The sequence below is a fragment of the Ursus americanus genome, chromosome 36 (genome assembly GCF_024610735.1).
Source record: "Ursus americanus isolate L20-20 chromosome 36, mUrsAme1.1.p, whole genome shotgun sequence".
In the NCBI taxonomy this organism is placed as follows: domain Eukaryota; kingdom Metazoa; phylum Chordata; class Mammalia; order Carnivora; family Ursidae; genus Ursus; species Ursus americanus.
In genome coordinates this window covers 10,350,473-10,376,524 of record NC_142162.1, presented here as the reverse complement: position 1 = coordinate 10,376,524, position 26,052 = coordinate 10,350,473, and the positions used below count along the sequence as shown (strand labels likewise).

General features: G+C 39.5%; 1 protein-coding gene across 3 annotated transcripts in view; it reads left to right on the top strand.

Annotated features, from left to right (window-relative positions):
- The window catches only part of RAB27A (RAB27A, member RAS oncogene family), an 83,491-nt gene that overhangs the window by 54,892 nt on the left and 2,547 nt on the right, over nt 1-26,052 (top strand). For all 3 annotated transcript variants that reach the window (XM_045812091.2, XM_087859234.1, XM_087859233.1), the window contains exons 2-5: nt 4,530-4,704; nt 10,346-10,431; nt 12,684-12,787; nt 16,469-16,592. In XM_045812091.2, the coding sequence (XP_045668047.1) occupies nt 4,552-4,704; nt 10,346-10,431; nt 12,684-12,787; nt 16,469-16,592 (467 nt within the window). In that variant the 5' untranslated portion in view covers nt 4,530-4,551. The remainder of the gene's footprint in view (nt 1-4,529; nt 4,705-10,345; nt 10,432-12,683; nt 12,788-16,468; nt 16,593-26,052) is intronic.

Here is a 26,052-nt window from a genome sequence, read left to right as displayed (position 1 = left end):
AGTATGCACAAAACGTCATTTGGGTGTCCCAGATGTCAAATTCTGCACTGTGTTTTCAGTGTTTCCCTTTCTGCTCTAAAATGCCAACATAAAAATAATTTATATCATTTCCATACTTGGGGAGTAGAGTATTTTCTTTATGGAAAGTAGGCCCCTGAAACACCCAAGACTTGAGAAACAAAAATAAGAAACAAAAATAATTTTTAATATGAAGATGGTCCTCTATGAAGACCTACCAGCAGTTGAAACTTAGCATGAAGTTTTCTTCATCTGGTGGTGATAAGCAGTGGTGAAACACAGACATGGGACTGCCGGGTGGGTTTGGGGGTATGATTTGCTATGCACCAGAATTATATTCTGCTGAAAGATGGAATGGTTTCACTAATTCTGGGCTTTGACTAACTGGCTGCAAACTCAGATAAGAAGCTTGTCACCATCCATGCGCTGCCCAAACCCTGAAAAATCTCTGTTATCAATTTGAAGGCCTGTCTCTTTCCTGAGTCCTTTCATTTCCTTGCAGTTTTCTTTTTAGAATTCTGGTCTCTGTTAACCCAGACCAGCCTAGTCATTGTGACCAAGTTAGGAGACACTTGACATAGCCTCCAAATTTGCTACAGGTTTTCCTTACCTTGAGATGTCTATTTTATTGTTGGATCATGGATTAATGTTGCCAGGTCCCTGAGATAAAATGAATGGTGAGTTGTCAACAAAGGAAGCCTCTGTCAGTCATCACAGCTTTTCCTATTGTTTATCATATTCTTCTCTGCCAGCGTGCCCATACTTCTTTCTCTCAACCTGTTTATTGTTCTCCAACACATACAAACCATTCAAGTGTAGAAAGAAACTATATTGTGGTGGAGATAGACTATCTGCAACAGAGGTAATTATAAATAAAAATTTAAGTTTTTTGGTTCAGCATATATTTAATGCATCAAACCATTGCTTTTTGTGCTTCTGTTTATCATTTTACATTTCTAGTCTTGAACTGTTTGAACATCTGATCAGTCAACTCCGACTGGTTTGAGCCAGTTTTTAATCAGTCTGAGACAGTAAAAACAATTTTATAGATGACCTGTTATAATATATAAACTAGTTATAAGCAGTTTGATAAAATTAGAGCAAGTGTGACCCAGTTGGAAAGATTTAATTGGTCAGCACTAACTTGACTCAGTAAAATATACTCTGAATCAGTCAAATCTTGTATGAGCCGGTCAGAACATGCCTTCCAGGTCAGAACTTATTTGAGCTAGGTAAAACTAGTTTGAAGCAGTTTGAGCTATTGAAACCAGACCCAAGTAATTTTCATTAGATATATTTAGTTTTAGCCAAAGTGGCTTTAGATCAGTCAGAAATAGTTTTGTAGGTGTAACCTCTTTGAGCTCGACTCTTTCGTTCTGAACTATAATGAACCATTCAGATTTTTTTGAGCAAGTATGAGCTTGTTAGAATGGACTGCAGTGTTTTATACAGATTTCAAACTGCTTTTAAGCTGGCCCTACCTTCTTTTGCCATAGACATATCAATTTAAAATGAAAATGTTTTAAGTCAGCCAAAAAAGATCACAATTAGTTTGAAAGTGATCTGTGTTGACTCAGCAAATGACTCTGAGCCAGTCAGAAATCCTTTGTGCTAGAAAAATGTTTGGAGCGACTCAGAGGCAATTTCAGAGATTGGTCTAGGTCCTCAGCGTTAGTCTGATCCGTCCAGAGTGGGGTGAAGAGGGTGAGCTAACATTTACTGAGTATCCAGTATATGCCAAGCACTGTGCTGGGTGCGTCACAAAGAGTATCTTATTCAATCTTTAGAACAATGGTGTAAAGGAGGGTATAGCATCTTCTTTTTCATAGGATGGAAACCTGAATCCAAGACTCAGAGACATCTGAGGCATGTGGGAGACATGGAATTTGGCCCAGCTCTGCTTGACTTTGGAGGTCATGTTTTTCCTATTAGGCTACCTTGTAAGATGTCATACCTGGTCACCTTTAAGCCCAACATGCATTTGTGGAAGCTTGAGTAACAGACAATAAGCTTGGAGGTAGACTGGACATTGAACTTGGAGTTAAGAGATTTATATTCTAGACTGTGGAAATGAGTTCACCTCTCTGGGTTCTATTTCATCCTTTGGAAAACTGAACCCAGAGAGTGAAAGGTCTGGACATTTATTTTCAGATTAGCAAGGCAGATAATTGCCTAGAGGTGTGATCTGAAGAGTGCAAACTAAGATTAATATTGTCGGTGGTATTTATGTACCTTCACTTGTGGTATTTGGTTTGTTAATGCTTCCTTTATGATGGCTTGGTTTGGGAACAAACGTATTGCTGTCAACATGAATAGAAAAGCCCACAACGAGCATTTTTAGATTTATATGTGTGATTCTTCTCCCATGATAACTAAACACATAAAATTTTGGCACAGCCGATATAGTTTCATCTGTCTTTGAATTCCATTCAAGTGAATTTAGAGAATTTTAGAAGAGTGATGCCATTGGTGACAGCATTTTCTCCTGTACCTTAAATGATATAAAAACATAGACATAGAAATGACCAACCTTTGTTCAAATTAAAAGGAAAGAGGAAGTAAGGTAACCACAGTGTTGTCTTGTATCACTCTCATTGCAAAATTTGGAGTTGCTTTCTGCTTCCTCATTCATTTTTAGGGGAACCTCTAAAATGATTAAACATTATCTGGACCCGCTTTTCAATTCTTAGCTCTAGTTAATGAAAACTTGGAGCCAAATGAGATCCTGTGATATGACGTACTAGAATATTTATTTGTACCCTATTGGTCATCTTCTGGAGAGGAATTCTGTGATATACCATTAATACTGACAACCTAAACCTGTGAATACAGAAGGGAAGCCATCATCTATGAAGTGTCATTCTTTATAGTGTGCAAATAGAATAATGAATGTTTGTGGAGTCTCTGCCCTTATCAGCTGACCAGCCATATCTGAATGTGAGGTCCCAGATCTTTACTAAGGCACTATGAGGAAGTAAATTTCAGTGGCTCTTGGGGGTCAGCATTCAGATTTTTGAGCATAAGATGAGTCACCAAATTGAGGCTGGGGTGGGGGAGGCAACCTTGAAAATCAATAAATGCCCTTGCTTGAGCTTTTATTAATTTTATGGATCTATAGAAATAATCCTATAGGAAGCATTGAGAATTGTAGTAAAGTTCCTCAGTGTGAGGCTGTATGAAAATAGACGCTGAGAGGAAAATCAGCGTCTAATGTAGGGCATCTGATGTGTATGTGGATGGGTGAATATGCATGTTTAAATGGCATGGAGAGTTGTCAGTGGTAGTGGGGTAGCTGATGATTTCTCTGATTTTCTGGGGGGTTTATTGGTATTAGAAATGAGAGCATTAAAGAGGTAAGCCTTCCCTGGGGACAGACTACGTTTTCAGTTGGACTGCTATTTTGAGTAGTCGGAATCTACTTAGAGAATAAAAACAAATCATGAAAAGTGCTCAATGCAAAAAGATAAAAATTACTGTGGTTAGGTCTTGGTAAAAATAAGAATTTTTCTTCTCTAAGGTGGCCTTTTGTTTTAGTCAATATCTAAGATCTGAATTGGTAGCATTTCTTGTTTGAATACCCAGGCAAGTACCGGTAGATGAGCCCTTTGTAATGGAACGATGGTCTCTGAACAGTGACTGCCCAAATCTGGAACTTAGTTCCCAGGGGAGCAGTGGTATTCTGAAAAGTCTGACTTAACATGCAGTATATCACGACCACCACCACCACCACCACCACCACCACCACCACCACCACCATCATCATCATCAAAAATAAGGAAGCCACAAACCACATTTTACTTGTGAATTTAGCATTGTCTTTGAAGGAACTATAGTGACATTTGAAAATGAATAGAATAAGTGAAATTGCCTAGATATCCAAGTAAAAGAGAAAAGCCAAGGATCTTGCACCAGGAGACTTTGAAAAAGAAGGGGGAATTGAAACCACTTGTACTCTAAGAATTCTTATTATTCCTGTAACATTCTCCTTCCTACTTTCTTTTAAAAATTTTTGTTTATGTCATCTGCATGTAAGACTTAGTGCTGGTTATCTTCTTAATTTTTATTGCACATTAATTTTAAATTAAACTGTTATTTAGGGGCGCCTGGGTGGCGCAGTCGTTAAGCGTCTGCCTTTGGCTCAGGGCGTGATCCTGGCGTTCTGAGATCGAGCCCCACATCAGGCTTCTCCGCTAGGAGCCTGCTTCTTCCTCTCCGACTCCCCCTGCTTGTGTTCCCTCTCTCGCTGGCTGTCTCTGTCAAATAAATAAATAAATAAAATCTTAAAAAAAAAAATAACTGTTATTTATTATTTTAGTAACATCTCATCTAGCAAGTTATTAGGTCCTTGGGGGCAGTGAATACTATCTAATCCTCTTCACAGAACCCCTAGGCATATAGGTGTCACATAGTACTTATTGAACTGGATATTAAAATAATTCACTTTATTCATGGAAGATTCCAGTATTTCCTAATGACTTTTTAGTAAATATGCATTTGTTTGTATTTTACAGGTGAACCACTGAGTTCTTCATTATGTCTGATGGAGACTATGATTACCTCATCAAGTTTTTAGCTTTGGGAGACTCCGGAGTAGGGAAGACCAGTGTACTTTACCAGTACACAGATGGTAAATTTAACTCCAAATTTATCACGACAGTGGGCATTGATTTCAGGGAAAAGAGAGTGGTAAGTTCTATATAAAAATGTGATCTCTGAATCAATGGTTGTCTGTCTGTCTAGTTTATTTTGTAGGAATTAGAAGGACAGAGTTTGGAATATAAAATTGAAGGGTGCATGTGAAAGTGTATTCTGTTCAATCTAGGAAATGTGATTTAAAAGGTTGTGCTGAAGGACATTTACTATAAAACCAATGAGACAAAAGTGAAGATTTCTTTTAATTTTCCCTTGATACCCTTTTGGCTTGTATGTTCCGTCAGAACTCCACAAAGGTATTTGTCTTCCTTTGTTATGAAGCCTACAAACCACCCTAGGCCTCCTACTGCTGTTTTGTGGACTATTTCTTCCACCTTTGATGTCATTTTTAATGGCCTTTGTTTTAATTCAATCCCACATGGAACACTAAGTGGCAAAACTCATCACTGCTGCCAGGAAGGTGAGGCTGGCATGGAGTGAGAATACCAATAGTGTATGTTGACCTGCGAGGTAACCAAGGGAACAGAGAGGTTCTACTGAATGATGAAGGAAGAGGCTCTGTTTTTGTTTATTTAAGGGACTGAAAGTTATTCTGATGCTGGAGGGAGGGCAGAAGGTCACTGGGTCGGTGTTGCAGAGAGAAGATGGCCTTCATCATGACCTACATTTCTTGCTGAAAAATTGACTGTTACCCTGAAGCAGGTCAGCACGTGGTCAAGAGATTAATGACAAAGATCTTTCAATGGAGCATATTCTACCTGGAAAAGATACAGGGTCTATGGCTTCCAGGATAGGAGGATTCATTCCCTCTTACTCAGTTGGGGTCTTTTCTTCCACTGCCGGAGAATCTTACAGAGACTCAGACCCACTAAGAATAGGATTTCATTAAAATTTTAGTATTGACATATAATTGGTAAAATTGGTATACATGTATGTGATTATATTTATTAATTCCCATTTTATAACTTTGTTTTTTAAAAATCACTTTATTGAGATATAGTTCACATAACCTAAAATTCACCCATTGGGAGTGTACAATTCAGTGGTTTTTAGTATATTCACAGTTGTGTATCTCATTTTAGAACATTTCATCACCTCCAAAAGAAACCTCATGCCCTTTAGCAGTCATTCCCCATTTATCATCCCTCTAGCCACTAACCTGCTCCCCATAGATTTGACTATTCTGGACATATAGAAATGGAATCATACAATGTGTGGCCTTTTGTGTCTGGCTTCTTTCACTGAGCATAATGTTTTCAAGGTTCATCCATGTTGTAGCATGGGTCAGAGCTTCATTCTTTTTTATGACCAAATGATATTCCATTGTCTTGGTATACCACATTTTGTTTATTCATCCATTGATAGACAGTTGGGCTGTTTCACTTTTTAGCTATAATGAATAATGCTTCCATTAACAGTCATATACATTTTTTGTGTGGCCTTATGTTTTCAAATCTCTTGGGTATACACCTAGGCATGGAATTAATTGGCCATATGATAACTCTCTATTTAACTTCGAGTGACTTCCAAATTTTCTAAAGATGCTGCACCATTTTAGATTCTTATCAGGGCTCCATTTTCTCCATATCCTCACCAGCTCTTGTTACTGTCTATTTGATTATAGCCATTCCAGTGAGTGTGAAGTGCTATCTTACTGTAGGTTTGACATGAATTTCCCTGACAAGAGATTTTTTTTTAAAAGATTTTATTTATTTATTTGACACAGAGAGAGACAGCCAGTGAGAGAGGGAACACAAGCAGGGGGAGTAGGAGAGGAAGAAGCAGGCTCCCAGCAGAGGAGCCTGATGTGGGGCTCGATCCCAGAACTCCGGGATCACGCCCTGAGCCGAAGGCAGACACTTAACGACTGAGCCACCCAGGTGCCCCGAGAGATGTTTTTGAGTAATCATTTCTTTCATGTACTTATTAGCCATTTGTATATCATCTTTGGAAAAATGTCTGTTCAGATTGTTTGCCTTTTTGAAATTGGTTGCCTTTTTGTTCTTTACTTTTAAGAGTTTTAAAAGTATATTCCGTATAAATGTCCATATATATGATCTAACATAAAGCCTATCCTTGAGAATGTTTCATGTATACCTGAGAAGAATGTGTGTTCTGCAATTGTTGAGTGCTCGATGGATGTCTGTTATGTCTTTGGTATACAGTGTTGTGTAAGTCTTCTGTTTCCTTGTTCATCTGCCTACTTGCTCTATCCGTTATAGAAAGTGGAGTATTGAAGTCTCTCAATGTAATGGTCGACATGTTTATTTCTCCCTTTTTCTCCCTATATGTTCTTAATGGAGTAACCCTTTTATCATTATAAAATGTCCCTAATAACAATTTTTGTCTTAAAGTTTATTTTTTCTGATATTAGTAAAGCCACTCCAGCTCCCTTTTAGTTCCCGTTTGCATGGTATTTTTCCCCCATCCTTTTATTTACCTCTTTGTGTCTTTGAATCTAAAGCATGTCTTTCTAGATAGTACATAGTTGGACATGTTTTTAAATCCATCTTGCCAATTTTTGCCTTTTATTTGGAATATTTAATTCATTTATATTTAATTACTGATAAAAAAGCCTTTATGTTTGCCGTTTTGCTACTTGTTTTCTATGTGTCTTATTTTTTGTTCCTCTGTTTTTTTCATGACTAATTTGTGTTATATACTTTCTAGTATACCATTCTTCTAATTCTCTTGTCATTATTTTTACTATATATTTGAGTTATTTTTTAATAGTTCCCCTAGAGATTACAATTATCATTTAATTTTTAACAGTGTAGTTTGGATTAATACCAACTTAATTTCAATACTGTCATGAAACTCCGCTTATATATAGCTTCATTTCCTACTCCCTCCTTTGCACTGTTATTGTCATGCAAATTACATCTTGATATACTGTGTGCTCATCAACAGAGTTATAATTATTCACGAAGCCGTGTTTTCATCAGATGGAAGAAAAGAATTTAACAATACATTTATCCTGTCTTTTATGTCTATCTATGTAGTTATCTTTCTGGTTCTCTCTATTTTTTATGGATTTGACTTACTGCCCAGTGTCCTTATATCTCAGCCTGAAGCACTGTCTTTATTATTCCTTATACAGAAAGAATGCTGGTGATGAACTTTCTGTTTTTGTTTATCTGGGGATGTCTTACTTTGTCTTTCAGTTTTAAAGAATAGCTTTGTTGGGTATGGAATTCTTGGTTGATAGTCTTTTTTTTCTTTCAGCACGTTATGTCATCCTACTGCCTTTTGGCCTTTATTGTTCTTTAATGACAAATCAGCTGTTAGTCTTATTGAGATCCCTTGTATGTGATGAATCACTTTTCACTTGCTGCTTTTAAAATTCTCTTTTTGTCTTTGGATTTTGACAGTTTGATGATATGTCTAGGCAATTTCTATTAATTTTTTGGAGCTCACTGGGTTTCTTGAATGTGCAGATGAATGTTTTTCATCAAATTTTGGAGGTTTTTAGCTATTATTTCCGCAAAATTTTTTCTGCCTTTGTCTCTCTTCTTTTTATAGGATTGCCAGTATGCATATGTTGGTATGTTTGATGGTTCCATAGGTTTCTGAGACTCTGTTCGTTTTTCTTTATTCTTTTTTCTTCTGTGCCATGGCCTGGATAACCTCAACTGACCTATCTTCAAATTCAGTGGTTATGTCTTCTGCCAGTTTAAGTCTGCTATTGAAGCCCTCTAGTGAATATTGCACTTCAGTTACTATACTTTTTAACTCCAGAATTTCTATTTACCTTTTATAATATCTATCTCTATAAACATCCTCTATTCAGTGAGGCATTGTTCCTTTAATTCTTTAAAAAATTTATTCATTTATTTGAGAGAGAGAGAGAGAGAACAAGAGAGCACAAGCAGGGGGAACGGCAGAGAGAGAGGGAGAAGCAGGTTCCCCACTGAGCAGGGAGCCCAACACAGGGCTTGATCCCAGGACCGACCCTAGAATGATGGTCTGAGCCAAAGGCAGATGCTTAACTGACTGAGCCACCCAGGAGCCCCTATACTTTAATTCTTTAGACATGATTTCCTTTAATTCTTTGAACATATTTATAATAGCTGATTTAAAGTCTTTGTCTAGTAAGTTCCTGGCCTTCTTTAGGGATGGTTTTTGTTCATTTCCTTTCCCCCAGTGTGTATGAGCCATACTTTCCTGTTTCTTTTTGTGTCTCATGAGCTTTGTTGAAAACTGAACATTTTAAATAATATAATCTGGCGATTCTAGAATCAGATTCCTCCCCTTTCCCAAGGAGGGGGAAGGGGGAGAGGGAGAGAAAGAATCTCAGGTAGACTCTGTGCTGAGCATGGAGCCTGACATTGGGCTCTGTCTCACAACCCTGAGATCATGTCCTGAGCTAAAATCAAGAGTCAGACGCTTAACTGACTGAAACACCCAGGTGCCCCTGAGCAGAGAGATTTCTTGAACCAGTAAGTCTGTCAGCTTTTTCTGACACTGTGTGTTTGTGTTTGTGTGTGCACGCGTGCAAATGTGTGCACACTCATGTGTGTGTGTGCCCCGTTTGGGGACATGTCCCTAATGTTCCTGCAGGCAGTTTACAACTCTGCCTTAGCCTTAACTTCCTGCTTGCGAAGAGCCTCAAAGTTAGCTAGAGATGAGATAATAGGGTCTTTTCAAGTTTTTCCCAGGCATATGTATAGTGCTATACATAAGACTGGCCTGTACATTCCAAAGAACATTTTGGAGCTTTTCAGATTTCCCTATGGAGATCTCATTTCCTTTTTATTTTTTTTCTTCTTCAAGTTTTTTGGTTCGCCTCTTGTTAGCCCCAGTTGGTATTGTTGCCGTTGTTAGATGTGATGTTGAATAATTGCTGCTGATCGTTTTCAACAAATGCCCTAAGGGTAAGGTTATTATCATCGAGCAAGCTCTGAGTTTGGCAAAGGCAAGGCAAGGCCTGGAAATGGAGGTTTACGGGCAACTTTTAGACAGTTCTCTGGAGGTGAGACTTTGGGGAGCTTCAAACCTGTTTTGCCTCCACTCCCTCCAGTGACTACTATGCTGATTGTTTTCACAGCTCTCATAGTTGTGCATCTCTTGGTTTTCAAGGCTACTGAGGAGCTGGGGAGAGTGGAATGGGAATAGAATAAATTAAAACAGCACAAAGTTTATTTATTGTTTTTACTGATATTCAGCCATTTTTCTTGATTAGATGCTTCTTGGAACATTGAGAGTCTTTGTTAGTTTTCAGAGTTTGGAAAAAGTGGATTTTGGCTTTTTTTTTTTTTTTTTTTTTTTTTTTTTGCCAGTGTTTCATTGCTTTTATGGTGGAAGAGATCTTCAGAGGTCCTTCCTGTAAAATTGCTTTAGAGTACTTTTTAAAGATGGGATTGGGGAAAATACTAGTGACTTGAGGGAACTTTGAGGAAAGGTTAGCAGATTATTATTTTTTCATATAGATTATGTGTTATGTATATATTTCATAATATATTTATAAAAAATATGTAATGTATATATTTATGTTTTAATACAAATTATTGTATTATCCAAAGATAGTTTTTTGGAATAATGTACAAATAAGGTTGTATTCCAGATGGGATTTTTTAGAAGTTTAGATGCTTCGAGGAGCTTTACTAAATAGAAAAGTGAAAAAAGTTCATTGGTCTCAAAAGTTTTCTTTTTCTCTTTCATTTCGCTATTTTAGGTGTACAGAGCCAATGGACCAGATGGAGCCATCGGCAGAGGCCAGAGAATCCACCTGCAATTATGGGACACAGCAGGGCAGGAGAGGTATGAGATCTTCAGTCTGGTGTTCCTTACTGGAGGAAAGGGAAAACCAGCTGCCCTTCACACAGTACCTGAGCAGGAAAAGGCCAGCTGATTAGTTGACTTGCACCTAGATAAGACATGTTGCTAAATTAGCAGGAAATTTACCCATCTGAAATGATAATGGTGTCTATTCCATGCAAGGTCAAAGGAAAAATGAATCCTTTTCAAAATAGACTATCTTACTTATGGAGTCTTTACTTCTTCCTTCTTTCTCCTCCTCCTCCCTCCTTTGTCTTTCCTCCTCCTTCATTTTTCTTCTTCTTCATGTTCTTCTTGTTCTTTAAGATGTATACACTTTTTTTCCATTTACTTTTGCTGTTTACACAGCCACAAAGACAACTGCAGAATTACATGCATTATTCTTACCTGATTGTGGAAACCTCGCAGAAAATCTGATTGGCATTAACTCATACGGTCAGAAGTTACTTGATCAAAATAAGTCACATGAAATCTTGATATAAAATTTCTTTTCGTTATGGCTGCCGTTTTCTCTCACGGTTTCTTTGACGTATTCTGTTTGGTTTTTATTTTTTAAAAGATTTATTTATTTGAGAGAGAGATTGTGTGCCAGGGTGGGGGAGGGGCTTAGGGAGAGGGGGAGAGAAACTTCAGCAAACTCCACACTGAGTGCAGAGCCTGACTCAGGGTTCAGTCTCACAATCCTGAGATCATGACCTGAGCCAAAACCAAGAGTCAGACGCTTAACTGACTGAGCCACCCAGGCGCCCCTGCAGTGTTCTGTTTTTTAACTTTTTGTTATGGAAATCTTCAAATATATACTACAGAGGATAATATAATAAAATCACATACATATTTCCCAGTTTCAGTCGTCATCGGTTTGTGGCCTTTCTTATTTCATGTATACCTCTATCCCTTCTTACCCCTTCCCCCAAATACATACTTTGGTATGTATTCCTCAAGAATAAGGACTCTTTTTGTAAAAGCATTGATTAGAAATGTTTGAGAAAACTTAAAATAACAGATTAGATGACAAATTCATACCAGTATTTTCTTCCCTGGAGTCTATGCCTGTCAGTTGCAGACTTTACATAAAAATAAAGTGGAAACTGACCTTTAGGGGGAGAGAGAAGGGAGATAGCAGGAGAAAACCTTGGAAGAGAGAGTACCAAGAAAGGATAAGGACTGAGTCAATACTACTCTTACCTTAAAGCCAAAGAAATGGTTACCAGAGTTATGAGACCTCTTTAGAGACTAAAATTAAAAGGTCATGGAACCCATTGTAACATCAAGTCAAGCTGAATTTTCTGAGGACAAGGGAAATATACCCGGCAAGAACCATTGCTTTTGGCCTGATTAACTCTTAATTGTACAGTAAATTCTTGACTGAGACTAAGGGATCATGAGCTAGTTCTTCTGATCCCTGTCCAGCTGTCTGGTTTTTCAAATCACATGGTCTGTTAACACATAAACTTACGTAAGTTATAAATAACAGTCTTATTCACTTTTGGAATATCATCATCCAATTTTTTTAATTCTTAAAAATTTACAGAGATTGTTTTTATTTTTTATTTAATTCCAATATAATTAACGTACAGTGTTAAATTAGTCTCAGGTGTACAATATAGTGACTCCGCAGTTCCGTACATTACTCAGTGCTCATTATAAGTGTACTCTTAATCCCCTTGATCCATTTCACCCATCCTCCCCACCCGCTTCTCCTCTGGTAACCATCAGTTTGTTCTCTATAAGATTGAATTCCAGGGGCGCCTGGGTGGCTCAGTCATTAGGCGTCTGCCTTTGGCTCAGGTCATGATCCCAGGGTCCTGGGATTGGGCCCCACTTTGGGCTTCCTGTTCAGCAAGGAGGCTGCTTCTCCCTCTCCCACTCCCCCTGCTTGTGTTCCCTCTCTGGCTATCTCTGTCTGTCAAATAAATATATAAAATCTTAAAAAAAAAAAAGATTAAAATCTAAATACAACTTTTGATAATTGTTGGTGTTTTATAAAGTCTCAATATATTTTCAAGTATTCTTTCTGGTTCTAGATATCTACTTGATAGCATAATTTGCTGAATCTTGTATAATTAAGAGATAGAATATACATGTATAACGTGAAGTTATTAGAAATAATGACACATTATTAAATAATTTGTTATTGATGAATTTATTGGAAGAGGCTGAGGGCACTATTGGTAGTTTTATATTTCAGGAGTGGGGCCATGATGTAGGTGACCAATCTGCTTTTATGTTCCTAGGTTTCGTAGCTTGACAACAGCATTCTTCAGAGATGCTATGGGGTTTCTTCTGCTCTTTGATCTGACAAACGAGCAAAGTTTCCTCAATGTCAGAAACTGGATAAGTAAGTGCTGTTTTTTCCGTGTCTCCCACTCCCCACTTCCCACAATATGGTGCTCTTTTAAATTCTACTTCTGTTGTAAGTTGTTTTGGAGGAGCTCCTAGGGCTATTAAAAAATGCTGTTTAAAGGAGCAAGGTTTTACTTTGGGGGCAAAGATTACTGAAATACTCTGCTTTTCCTAGTAATACTAACTTTGATTTTAGGATGAGGACTCTGGGCCTTGAAGACCCAGAGCAGTCCTGTCCTTCTCCGAGGGCATGGAGTTTAGCTCCTTCAGTTCAGTAGCCTTTGATGCTCTTTCTTAACTAACTTGATCATTACGGGCTGAAGAGTTATTTAATACTGTAAGTACAGGTGCCTCAAATGTAGTTCTGCTCCCTGGGCTTCAGTTTGTTAAATGCCTGTGTTGCACACCTCATTATTTCAATTAAAACTGAATGATGGTGGCTATTTCTAGTCCTTTATCCTCGGCCCTTCCTCATCATCCTCTTCTTTGTATCATTCTAACAAGTTCTGAGGCTTTAAGTCAAACACTTTATAAGATTCTTATTAGAGATGTGCTCATAGAATCTCAGCATGGGGAGATCATCAACCCACCCGTTTTCTCAGACAGAAATGGAAACTCTGAGACAGATAAATCTTGCCTGTCTTGACTTTTTCAGCTGATTAGATAAATAACAAAATTATGTGAAATTATGTGTAATGTATGAATTTTGTTATCCTTACAGTGTAAAAGAATTCTTTTTTTTTTAAAAGATTTTATTTATTTATTTGACAGATATAGAGACAGCCAGCGAGAGAGGGAACACAAGCAGGGGGAGTGGGAGAGGAAGAAACAGGCTCATAGTGGAGGGGCCTGATGTGGGGCTCAATCCCATAACGCCAGGATCACGCCCTGAGCCGAAGGCAGACGCTTAAACCGCTGTGCCACCCAGGCGCCCCAGTGTAAAAGAATTCTTATTGCACAATTAGGTAGAGAAAACTTACACATTTTGAAGATTTCATATCTTCAATGAAAAGTATTCTCCCCCAATCCGCCTTTAAAAAAAAAAAAGTTATAGTGTTCAGTATCAGAGATAATAATATCAAATCTTAATTAGGAATAAAAATTTATTGTCTGTACACTTTATTTTTCCTCTGCCTGTTGGCATTTTGAATATTACAGGGATCATTCATTTCTTCTTTTTGGGAGTGTATGCTAGAACAAAGGCACTGTTGCCTTGAACAAGTAGCTGACTCCTGGGCCCTGACTGGCCCGGGGAGGGGAGAGCTGGTCTGCACCCTCCCTTTGCTTCCCCCGAGCTGCCCTGGCAGTCCCTTCTCTCTTGAGTCCAAAGCTCTCCATGTCCTGTTGGGAAGGGGATACATACAAGTCCAAAGGTGAGCCCTGCTGAATTCAGAAGACTGAACAGAGAGCTGAGTTCTCTCAGCCTAAATCTGATATCTGAAAGGAATCAGGTAGTGTTGTGTTCACTTCTCTGTCTTCCTAGAGCTCAGAGAGTGGGCAAGTGATGCCCATAGTGACTCTTCACCTAGTGGCAGCCTATTTTGTAAAGAGATTTTAAGGTAGCCTGAATTTTTAAACCTTGTTTCTGTAGCCTCACATGAATGGTGTAAGAGCGCAACAGGTATATATTTACATGTTTTTGCCTGTATATTTTTATCCCTATTATTCTGCCTGTCTGCAAAGCAGTCCCCACACTCAGTCCCCCCCCACCCCTACCCCCACCCCCTTTTAAAAACTGGTTAGAGTTCTACTTATTCTTTAAAATCTGGCAAATTATAGGCTCCGTGAAATTTTCTGTAACTGTAGTTAGATTAAATTTTTTCCTTCCTCTTAACTGCTATTATGTTTTGTACTACCCATAGGATTTTTAGCACATACCACCCTGAGTTGTAGAAGTTATTTATGTACGTGTCTTTTTCTTAGTGAGATTGTTTGAGAATTGATTAATTTACTTTTTATATAAGTAATTAGTCTTTGAAGAAAAATTAGGAAGGAAGAAATAAAAGGAAAAATCACCAATAATCACACTTCCCGGAGTCTCCAAAATAAACAAATACTATTAAACATCATTCCTGGTAATACTTACACAGCACTTCCGAATGCTTTAACGTATTAATTTGTGGTTCTCAAGTATGAGTGTGCATCTGAATCACCCAGGGATCTTGTTAAAACACAGATTCTGGGCTCCAAATCCAGCATTCCTGACTCAGTAGATCTGGGGTGGGACCTGAGAATTTGCATTTCTAACAAGTTCCCTGGTGATGGTAAGACCCATGAACCTCACCTGGAGAATCCCTGAATTAACTCACTTAATCCACACCTTAACTCTTTGAAGTAAGTACCATCATTATTACCACTTACAGATGGGAAAACGACTTCCTCAGGGTCACGCGGCTAGTAAATGGCAGAGCAGGGGTTCAACCTTGGACACAGTCAGTCCTGAGTTTGTGCTCATAATCATGACACTGGACATATGTGGGGTTAAGAAAGCATAGAGCCACTCTGGAGACCAAAAAGGTTTCACGGTAGGGGTAGCTGAGATGCAAGTCTTTTAAAAGAAGGGTGGGAATTTCTGGAAGGAAGGTTGTGGTTGGGTATTCAAGCACGTGGGGACAGCCTGTGTGCCAGCCTGGAGGAAAGAAAGCACATGGCAGTTACTGGAAACATACACAGTTTGGTTTTGCCTATATAGGCCTTGTTCCCCGGTTGTCCCTTGAGGGCAAAGGTCAGGGCCCTGAAATTCTGCACCAAGTATCTGGCCTATGTTAATGATCAGTGAGTGCTTGCTGACTAGATTTTCTCCCGATAAGATAAAATGAACCTGACTTTGTAATGAGGAACTAAAATGTCAACACTTTTCTGGTTAACCATGCTAAAAAAATAAATTAGGCCATACCAACTTTGAGGTATGTCTTATTGTGAAAGTTTGGGCTGCTTTAATTTCATTATGGGGTGTGATGAATAAGACATAGAGCTTTATTTTACTGCTTTGGGAGGTGATTTAGCTTAGTGAGGCTCCTTTTGCTTAATGTAATTGCTTGTTTAAAGTACGTGTTTACAGGGTTTCAGGTGAAAAGAAATAAAAGCTGTGGAATAAGAATTGTCTTCCGCTTCCCCTTGATTCTGGTGACAGAGTCCTTTCCTATTTATTCGGGGTTTTCTCTCACTTAATCTTAAATCTTGCTTATTTGAATTGAATTGATTCTGCCTTAGGATCATAGAAAAATGTGAAAACATTTCAGGTAGGAACAATCTGGTTTGTAGGAAGAGAGTTCTTTTAAAAATATTGCTGTGAGGAGACACTATACGAAAAACAAGAGCTTTAAGATGAGCAATAAGCAGTAAAAATTCTCCAAGCTTTTTTCAAAGGGCCTTCGATAGAAAGATAGTCACAGGTGTGTGCACACATGGTCGCTCACACGCACACGTGCACTTTCGGAGGGTTAGTGAATTCTCCCATTGCTCTCTGATATAAGTAAGATGGGATATGTGCTTAAGGACAAGTTTTACGTCTCTGTCCCATGCATTCAGTTTTGCACACTAGGTTCTTGACGCTTCAAAAGCATTGTATCATTTCCTTAGGTCCTGATATCCACTTACAGTTCTCAGAGCACTTTTCCATATATTCTCCATTGATCACACACACATTATTTACCTATAATAATCTTTCTTACAGGCCAGCTACAAATGCATGCATATTGTGAAAACCCAGATATAGTGTTATGTGGAAATAAAAGCGATCTGGAAGACCAGAGAGTAGTAAAAGAGGAGGAAGCAAGAGGACTTGCAGAGAAATATGGGTGAGTATTTTTGTGGAGACATCCAGAGAAAACATTCCCAGTTCGAACGTTAGCACATGAATGGATAGCAGAAAATGCAAAAGCAAAAAGATGAAACAACACACTCAGATGTAGGCCTTGGGAGGTATAAAGACCTTCTTTACATGCTCATATTATGTGGTAGGGGGAACCCTAGGAAAAACATGGGGTGAGGGCCATGCTTCAGTCCCATTTTCTCAATCTCTTGGTGTTTAAAGAAAGACACCTCTGAGGGCAAATGCCCTAACTATATAAGGCTGCTTTCCCAGGATGCAAGTAGGAGATGCATGGGGTAGGAAAATGCTCTCTATTCAGTGAGAAAATTTCAAACCAGTTCATGTGCTGCTGTAGAGAGCCCCAGCATACAAGAAGGCCTGTCGGCTTTGAAATTTCTATGCTGGGAGAGGAGCGTGAGTGTGAAGATTCCCGTGGTTTAGTTTGTGTTTTTGTGGTGGAGAATCATCTAAATACTGTCCTTGAACTCTGGGAATAGGATCACAGTAGCATTAACTGGACATGAAAAAAGCAGTTAGCTTGCTGCTTATTACAAATGTCAAGGGCACCTCTACAAAGGAATTTGTGCTTTACTTTCTTTCTCCCTCTAATACAATGAGAACTCAAATGTGTATATATTAGTGACCCTTAATATAAGTGGGAGGCAGCAAGTGGAGTTGAGAAGGAAGGGGAGGTGGAGAGAGGTGGTGTGGTATGTAGCGGATGTTACCCAGCTACTTGCCCTGGTTTTTATTTATTTTATTTTTTTTTAAAGATTTTATTTATTTATTCGACAGAGATAGAGACAGCCAGCGAGAGAGGGAACACAAGCAGGGAGAGCGGGAGAGAAAGAAGCAGGCTCATAGCGGAAGAGCCTGATGTGGGGCTCGATCCCGCAACGCCGGGATCACGCCCTGAGCCGAAGGCAGACGCCTTAACCGCTGTGCCACCCAGGCGCCCCTTGCCCTGGTTTTTAGGCAGAATCCAAAGAAGCCAGAGGAGGGCCTTTCTCTTTTAATTGTGTGGCAACTGCTTTGTTCTTCCTTGGGCTGATGGAGGACCAGAGCACACTCAAGGATAGCTTTCACATTGGGAAGGGAGTAGAAGGATTAGGTTGGCCAGGTGGGAAGAAGTCAGAGTCTGGAGAGTTTAGAATACCAGGTAAGGAGAGTTGCTGAAATCCTGGGGGGCAGGGAGTTGCTGGAATCCTTTGAACGGGGAGGGTTGCAAGTACTCTCTCAAGATCAGTCTGGGGGTGGTGGGTGGGGTGAAGTGAAGGGAGGAAATACTAGAGACAGGGAAATTGTGGTGATCTGTTAGATGGGTAGGGGCTGTATTTGTGGAAAAGAAAAGGGAGTAAATCAGAGAAAATAGGTAGGGTGGCGGCAGAACAGGATTTTAAATCTTTTTCAATTCTAGGGGTAGGGCAAGGTAGCATGGGGTTGGGGAGTGTATCTATTCCCATCAACTCTATTGGCTTACTCTGGCACGTATTTGCAATAGGATGTGGAGATTTTCACTCTAGGGTAGATGGTGCTTAACCATGTTAGAAGCACCTAAGGGGCTTTTAACAAATGCTTGTGTCTGGGCCTCACCTCTGAGCTTCTGAGGTAATTGGTCTGGAGTGGTTTATCAGGCAAGATTCAATGGAAGAAACATATTTACATATAAAGGGATTTGTTACAGGTATTTGACCTTATGCACTGTGGGAGCTGCTTAAGCAGTCTCTAAGGTGTTAATTTGGGCACTGAAACTTGAAGTCCACAGGTCAGGCAGTCAGGAAGGGAAGGTGGGTTTAAGGTGGGGAGAGCAAATACCAGCAAACACCGGCTAGGACCCATAATGACAGAAGGAGACCTGCGTCAGTGCTTGTTGCCTCTGACCTGGATGGTGTGGGTATCCTAGAGAAGCCAGGGACCTTTGTCACAGAGCTAAGCACACGCACCTGCCCAAGGAGTTAGAGAAACCGAAGGAGGATCACAGGAACAGGTCTGGTTGCTGGTTTATACCAACCAGAAGAGCCAGCAGGTAAGCAGTGGTATATGAGAGCTACTGAATGGCTGCTGCTTCACTTCCGCTCCCCAGACTCCCCCAAATCTCTCCTGTGATCCACCCTAACCAGAAAGGAAATTCTGGGAAATGTTGTTCAACCTAACCAAGTTGATATGTTACGAAACCACCACAGGTGGCGGCCTGGACATTGGTGTCTTTTAGAAGCTCTCCACATGATTGTCATGTTAGAAGTTTCTGGGGAGCTTTTAGCAAGTACTTGGACCTGGGCCTCTCTTCTGAGCTTCTGACAGAATTGGCCTGGAGTAGTGATTCTGAGGTGGAGGCTGGCAGAGCCTCACAGGCCGTTCTGACGTGCTTTTCTACTCTCGAGAGGCACTCGGGTAATGTAGTAGGAAGGAAAGAGGGAGGCCAGATACCACAGAGAATACTGAAGTGTCGAAACTGGGAGCTGTGTTGCAAGGGGGCGAGGAGGAAGTAAGTGATGAAGCAATGGAAACCGTGGACCTAGATGGTGCTTTTGAGAAGTCTGTTAGTGAGGCCGAAAGAAATAGGGCATCTAGGGGAGATAGCTGGATCCAGCAAGTATGTTCTCAAGTACGGGAGGGGAGCCAGGATGGACTTCTTCCCCCACTCGGTTTCTTCAGCCTTTTGTTTGTTTCTTCTGTTCTGGTTCTCGGGCTTCCACTTCCTGCCTGGTATCAAAGAGCCCAACAGTGCCTTCTGTGTGTAGGCGGAGTCTGGGGAGCCAGGGATTGTCTTTCATCTGTGCCCAGCTCACAAGGTCTGGGGAGTACTTCATAAGAGGGGCTCAATCTCAGGTTTGTGAATTAAGTTAAAATGAGAGAAGGGATTAGCGGATCAGATAATGGAATCTATTGGAAAAGAAAGGAAAGAGATAGAAACAATTTCCTTAGGAATTAGGAAGCATAAAATATTGTCTCAGAGCACCTGGGTGGCTCTGTTGGTTAAGTGTCCGACTCTAGGTTTCAGCTCAGGTCATGATACCAGGGTCGTGAAGTCAAGCCCCGTGTCAGGCTCCTTGCTTGGCATGGAGCCTGCTTAGGATTCTCTCTCTCCTTATCCCTCCCCAACCATGCACATACACTTGCTCTCTCTCTCTCTCAAATAAATACGTCTTTAAAATACATAGTTCGTAGGCTGTTTGGCAATTTCAGAAGCAAAAAGAAACAGTGCGTACGCATTTCACAAATTTGACATGTAAATTTAATGATTATTTTCACAGAATTTTGTAAATTTTTAATCATAATATTTTCACTGACTGCACATGTATGTTGGTCAGTTCATCTCCACGCCAATAGCGGTAAAATAGAGGATGGTTTATGGCACATCTTTCTATCACTTGTATGTTGTCTGATAAATTTGCTTTTTTTTTTTTAAGATTTTATTTATTTATTCGACAGAGATAGAGACAGCCAGCGAGAGAGGGAACACAAACAGGGGGAGTAGGAGAGGAAGAAGCAGGCTCATAGCGGAAGAGCCCGATGTGGGGCTCGATCCCATAACGCCGGGATCACGCCCTGAGCCGAAGGCAGCCGCTTAACCGCTGTGCCACCCAGGCGCCCCTAAATTTGCATTTTTTACTATTGTGCAGCCTCTTCTCCCCAGTACCTAAAAATGAATCATTGGCTCATAAGTGCTTCTTTTAAATATACAAGTAAATCTGAGAATAAGACTTTCATGCAGCAGCCAAAATGGAAAGGGTGAATTGAATGTATGAGAAAGAGTGTCAGAAATTTTATGTTTATTAGACTAAGAATCCATTTACTTCTCGTTCCCTGTAATTTTTAGGTTTTTCTAGAACAAGGGCAAAATAATGCTTTCTAGTATGTTGTATTGAATAATATTGTCAATGAAGTCAGAGAAAGAAGCAAAACAGAAGTTTGTCCAAACTTGTCCTCCTACCAGTCAGAATGAGAATGGGCTACACTATTGCCGAAACACTTTAGAAAATAGCTACCAAGTCAAATACGTTAGAAGAGCAAACAGAACCAGCCTTGACAGCAATGTCTTTGAGGTGATACTACTGGATCTCAAACCTTCATGTGTATCAAAATCACCTGAACTCTGGCTCCCAAGGAATTCCTCATTCAGTAGGTCTGGGGTGGAGCCCAGAAATTTGTTCCTAACTGATTCCCAGATGTTTCTCCTGCAGGTGGTTGAAGATAACACTTTGAGAACCAAGTTACTACAGGTGTGCACGCTGGCAGATACTTTCCTTGACAGTAGAGTTGATAAATCATTATGCACAGGATATGAGGCAGTTGTCTGCTGTGCCATGCATGGGATGAGGGAAGTGTGCTTAATGACGCATCACTGGAAAATCCATGTTTGAGGAGGGAGGATGTTTTTTCTCTCTCAAAATTGATTAAATCAGCTGTGATATAGACTGGGAAGGGACACTGGGATTGGTAGTGAGGGAGTACCAGCCATAAGTGGGCAGGCAGAGGACTTGGTGAGTAAAAATGGCTGCATCTAAATGCGCTGCCCCTCTCCTTTTTTCACACAGGATAGTTGGTGGTCATTATAAGCCTTTTGTTTTTGATTCTGAGTTGAAGGAAATACAGGAAATTGTGAATACGATGAAAGCGTGATAATTGAATGTGTACAGATTTCATGTGCTATACAAAGGAATGGGTAGAACATTTTTTTAAAATTGGGAAGTAATTGATAGATGACATTGTATTAGTTTTAGATGTACAATGTAATGATTGGGTATATGTATATATTGCAAAATGATCACCACAATAAGTTTGGTTAACATCCATCACCACCTACAGTTATAATTTTTTTTTTTAGGATTTACTTTTTTATTTGACACAGAGAAAGAAAACGAAAGACTGAGCACAAGCAGGGGGAGCTGCAGAGGGAGAGGGAGAAGCAGGCTTCCCGCTGAGCAGGGAGTCCGATGCGGGGCTTGATCCCAGGACTCTGGGATTATCACCGAGCTGAAGGCAGACGCCTAACTGAGCCACCCAGGCACCCCAATTTTTTTTCTTCTGATGAGAAGTTTTAAGATCTACTTTCTTAAGGGCAGCAAATGTAAGATGACTTTTACCCCACTGAAGCATGCTGGCTATTGATGAGGAAAGTGGTCAAGAGTTTCTGGATTAAAGAATGTGTTAAAAACATTTACTTACAACATTAATAATATGAGTGCAGACCATTTCTGGGTTTCACGTGGCTTAGCTCAGCAGAATGCTCAGTGTCCTATCTAGTGTGAAGTAGCTGAAATGTGGCATGAATAGCTTGATCTTTAATAATTCGGTTCTTTGCACACTTCATGACATCCTTCCTTCATTCAAGAAATAATAATGTATCATTGGGCAGACATGTTTTAAAACCACACACATAAGCTAAAACATATGAGACTGATTTTCAGAACCCCACACAGCTCAACAGAGGATCTCGATTTCATTTGGCACAATCTCCTAGGTTGAAACAGTCCAGACACTAGCCCTTTCTTGTAAGTGCTTGTTCATTTAGCATTCAACAGACTATGAAAAGTAGTGAGACTCATTTCTTAATTTAGTGAAAAAATTTTCCATGATATCTGGATCCACATGTGAGCCAAATATCTAGAACCATTTGACAGAACTGTCAAATACGCTTGCTTTCATTCCTGACACCTCTAACTGTAATCTAGGATCTTCTAGTTTTGTGGAAATAAATAATAAAGAAATCAGCTTGATGGGGATCCTGACCTGTTGCATGAGCAGGATATAGATATCCTCGTGAAAAACTGCAAATGATAATAGTACCCCCCTGCCCCCATCATTGATTTGGAATAGTTTGCCATTTTGCTCATTTTATCTACTTTAAAATCTGTTATTAACCTATTTAGTTTTAAAAAATGTACCAGAATTGGTGTTCTGCATGCATTCCAAACAGCTGTTGCATGGTCATTTTTGGATTGATACCACAATTAGCTGCACAGGATTTTTTCAAAGGTTTGGCAATATTGCCCCAAGTAATGCTACGTTAGCACCACCATGTGGAGAGAAGGAACAGTATCACTCTTTCTACGGTTAAAAAGGGGGAGAGTTGTTCCTCTTGAATGTAAGCTAACTTTACTAAATTTTTGCATAGAAAGTTTTAGGAAAATCAGAATATTATTTTTAGAGAAGGAGAAAACTCATTACATTAGGATTTATTGAGTACTACTGGATGCTAGGCTTGTGCTAAGTCCTTAGCATGTATTATCTCATTTCCTCCTTGCCATGACCCCATGAACCACTGTTACCCTCTTTACAGGTATGCAGAAGTGTTCGGATAATGTAGCCCAAATGCCTTCTAAAAGATTAAGATTGTTAACCAGACTCCCAGTTACATGACCAGGAGGTTCACAAATGGCGGGAAAATATCTTTTGAAGGAGAGAAGGTTGTTACTTGAATTTGGAGTTCTAAATCTAAACTACATCTTATTAAAAGATATACAATATTAACATGAGTGACTTAAAAATCTATAACTTAATTCCTATACTCTGAAGTTCTACCAATTAAAAACTTGCTTAAGTGAGTAAATATATTAGACAATAGCTTATAGGTCTGCTGGAGGCACCAGTCGTTTATACCTTAGTATTAATCAGTGACGGGAGATCCATTTCTCTCTGCATTTGGTGAAGATCACTTGGGGCAATGAGGAATCCGATGAGGACGTGCGGTAGGTATATTCTTTGGAGCACGAAGCCTTCAGCAAGGACAGGTCTAAGTGAGCCATCCTTGACCTAGGAAAGGAAACATGGTCCCAGGTACTAGAATTGAGGGCAGTACTGAGGCAGTACTCAGCTACCTTATGGATTAAATCAATAGTTTGTAAGCTAGTCTGGGAATTTAATGTTTATAATGTTGCTCAGGTCTCTTGGGGCTATGACCGTCCGTGACTCAGTGACATTGTTTCTATGGGACGATGTGTTCTGAGTGTTAAACAACAAAATTACAAGCAAACTTTTGTAACCTAACCTATTCTGTGTTGGAAATAGGAAACATTTATCAGTGACACAATGTCAAAAAGGACACATTTTCTATGTGTCAGATTCTGAGATAAACACTTTAAATGTTAACTTATTTAATCCTTAGAAGAAGATACTGATAACTATTTAGTTTTATGGATAAAGCAACCGAGGCACAGAGTTTAACGCGTTGCCAGGGTTATAGAGTTGGTAAGCAGTCGTACTAGGATTTGAATCCAGGCAGCCTGGCTTCAGAGGTTATGGCTCTTAACCATTGTCCAAGATGGTTGTAACTTCTATGCATAGATTTTTATGGTTTGTAAAAGTATTTTCAGCTATGATTTCTCATTTATGCCTCAAAAAACTGAGGCAATTTTCAGGAGCTGAGAGGGAAAAACTATGGAAAGTAGAAATAGCTTAATGGAGATTCAGTTGATGAATTCAATGAAGCTCAGGATTTGAATTCAAAAGCGCTTTATAATGGACTTTGAGGGGATTTAAAAAAGTCAGATGTGCATTACCGAGATAAGAAAGTTCTTCTGCTCAACGGCTTTTCTTTCTTCCCCTTCCCTTCCCTTCCCATTCCTTCTTCCCTTCTTTCCTCCCTCCTTTCTTCCTCTTCCTCCTCCTCCTCCTCTCTCTCTTTTTGTATTTCCAATTTCAGCTTATTCTCGGGGAGAGGGATGAGTTTTTCAGTTGCTTTTCCATGAAACAGTGTATTTCTGAATGGTGATAGAATGATTAATCCTTCTTTTTAAGTATGAGAAATGTTCTGTAGACATTAAATGATTCTTCATGGTGTAGTTGAGAAAGAGTAGGATGAAGGAAATGTAAGTATTGAAATTTTGAGAATTCTCAATTTAAAAGTATTCCTGTAACAATGGCAGTACCACATACCGTTACGGTGATTTAGCTTAATAACATCATAAGTATTCGATAAATAGATGTTGAATCCCCACAAAGCATGCCCTCTTAATACTTGGTAACCAAATACTGCAGGTGACCAGGGAGATGGGAATTATCTTCATTTTGTGGATAAGACAGCAGATGAAGATGGTATTAAGAAGACTGACAACAACCGAAGATGTAGCCAGGCAGGAGGTTTAAAAACATTAAGACCATGTATTTTGCTCAGCATACCATTCTCTGATTGAGATATCTTAGAGTCAGTATGAGGGGTCTGAACACGGGCATGGTGGAATCAGGGGAGCAGTCATGTCTTGCAGTACTCACAGGTGGGTGGGTAAATGCTCAAATGAATTAGGAGTTCCTCAGCCAGTTTTTAAGAGCTGTCCTAAAGCAGGAGAGAATTGCAGAGGTCCATTTGCAAGGCCTATCAGCTCCTACAGGAAGTGTGCAAATAATAAGACGGTATCATGAAGAATCATAATGGAGAAATAGCCTTCCATTCCTATACATGCTCCCCGTCATGTGCTTCTTAGTGGCATGAGACGCAAAGCAATTGTGGAAAGATCTGTAAAAGTACTAGGAAGTTAAAAAAAAATCTATAAAAGCTCTCATTGTGGAAGCGGCTCCTAGCCAAGAAATAATAAAAGAGTAACCGACATTGTCATCAGTCACTGATGTAGTGTTAACATGCTAGGAGAACACCGGAAAACAAAGATGTTCTCCAAGAAAAGTAATACTGGTGGAGGAACACTTTACTGAATTCAATTTCAGGACCCCCTGAGGTTCTCAAGCAACTTTCTTTTGCAGTTTTTATATCTCAGAGCATTTTGGTCAGATTTCTTACTAAATGGTAGAAATGAACTCAATATTTTGAGAAAATAAAGTTTTATCACTGTTTTCATGGCTTTATTAAGAAGCAGGAAGAATGTGGAAGTTGATTAATCCTCTTGCAAAGACTAACCCACTGCAAGAAGACCGACCTCAAAATTATGTGAAAAGCAGCCTTATGGTTTTGAAACTCTTTTGTGAGTTATTAAACAATTAAACATATACCAAGGTCCTTGGATAACAGAAGACTGATGTCCTTGGGAAACCCTGCGATGCTGTAGATTCTGGAATGTTTTCAAGTTTATGACATGTGGCAAAACCTTTGACAATGAGCTTGCATTCCTCTCTAATGTCATTCCCTCCCTCCCCCAAGTGCAGGAAGCGAAAGGGATTGGTTTTGGAAATCCTCACACAAAGTAGATTAGTTTGGAACCAGTAGAGTTTATGGTTAAATTGGTTATGCTGGAATCAAGCAGCTGTGGATTCAAATCCTAGCACTGCTACTTTCTATCTTTATGAGATTGGGCAAATTGCTTCATCTTTCTGAGCCTCAGTTTAATCATCTGTGAAATGGGAATGAAAATTTCCAGAGGTTTTTCTCTATTAAGAATTCAGTGTCAATTATTTTATTGTCTTTTTTTACTTTTTAATGTACCCCGTGGTAGTGTTTTCTTTTTTTTAAAGATGTTATTTATTCATGAAAGAGAGCACAAGCATAAGCAGGAGGA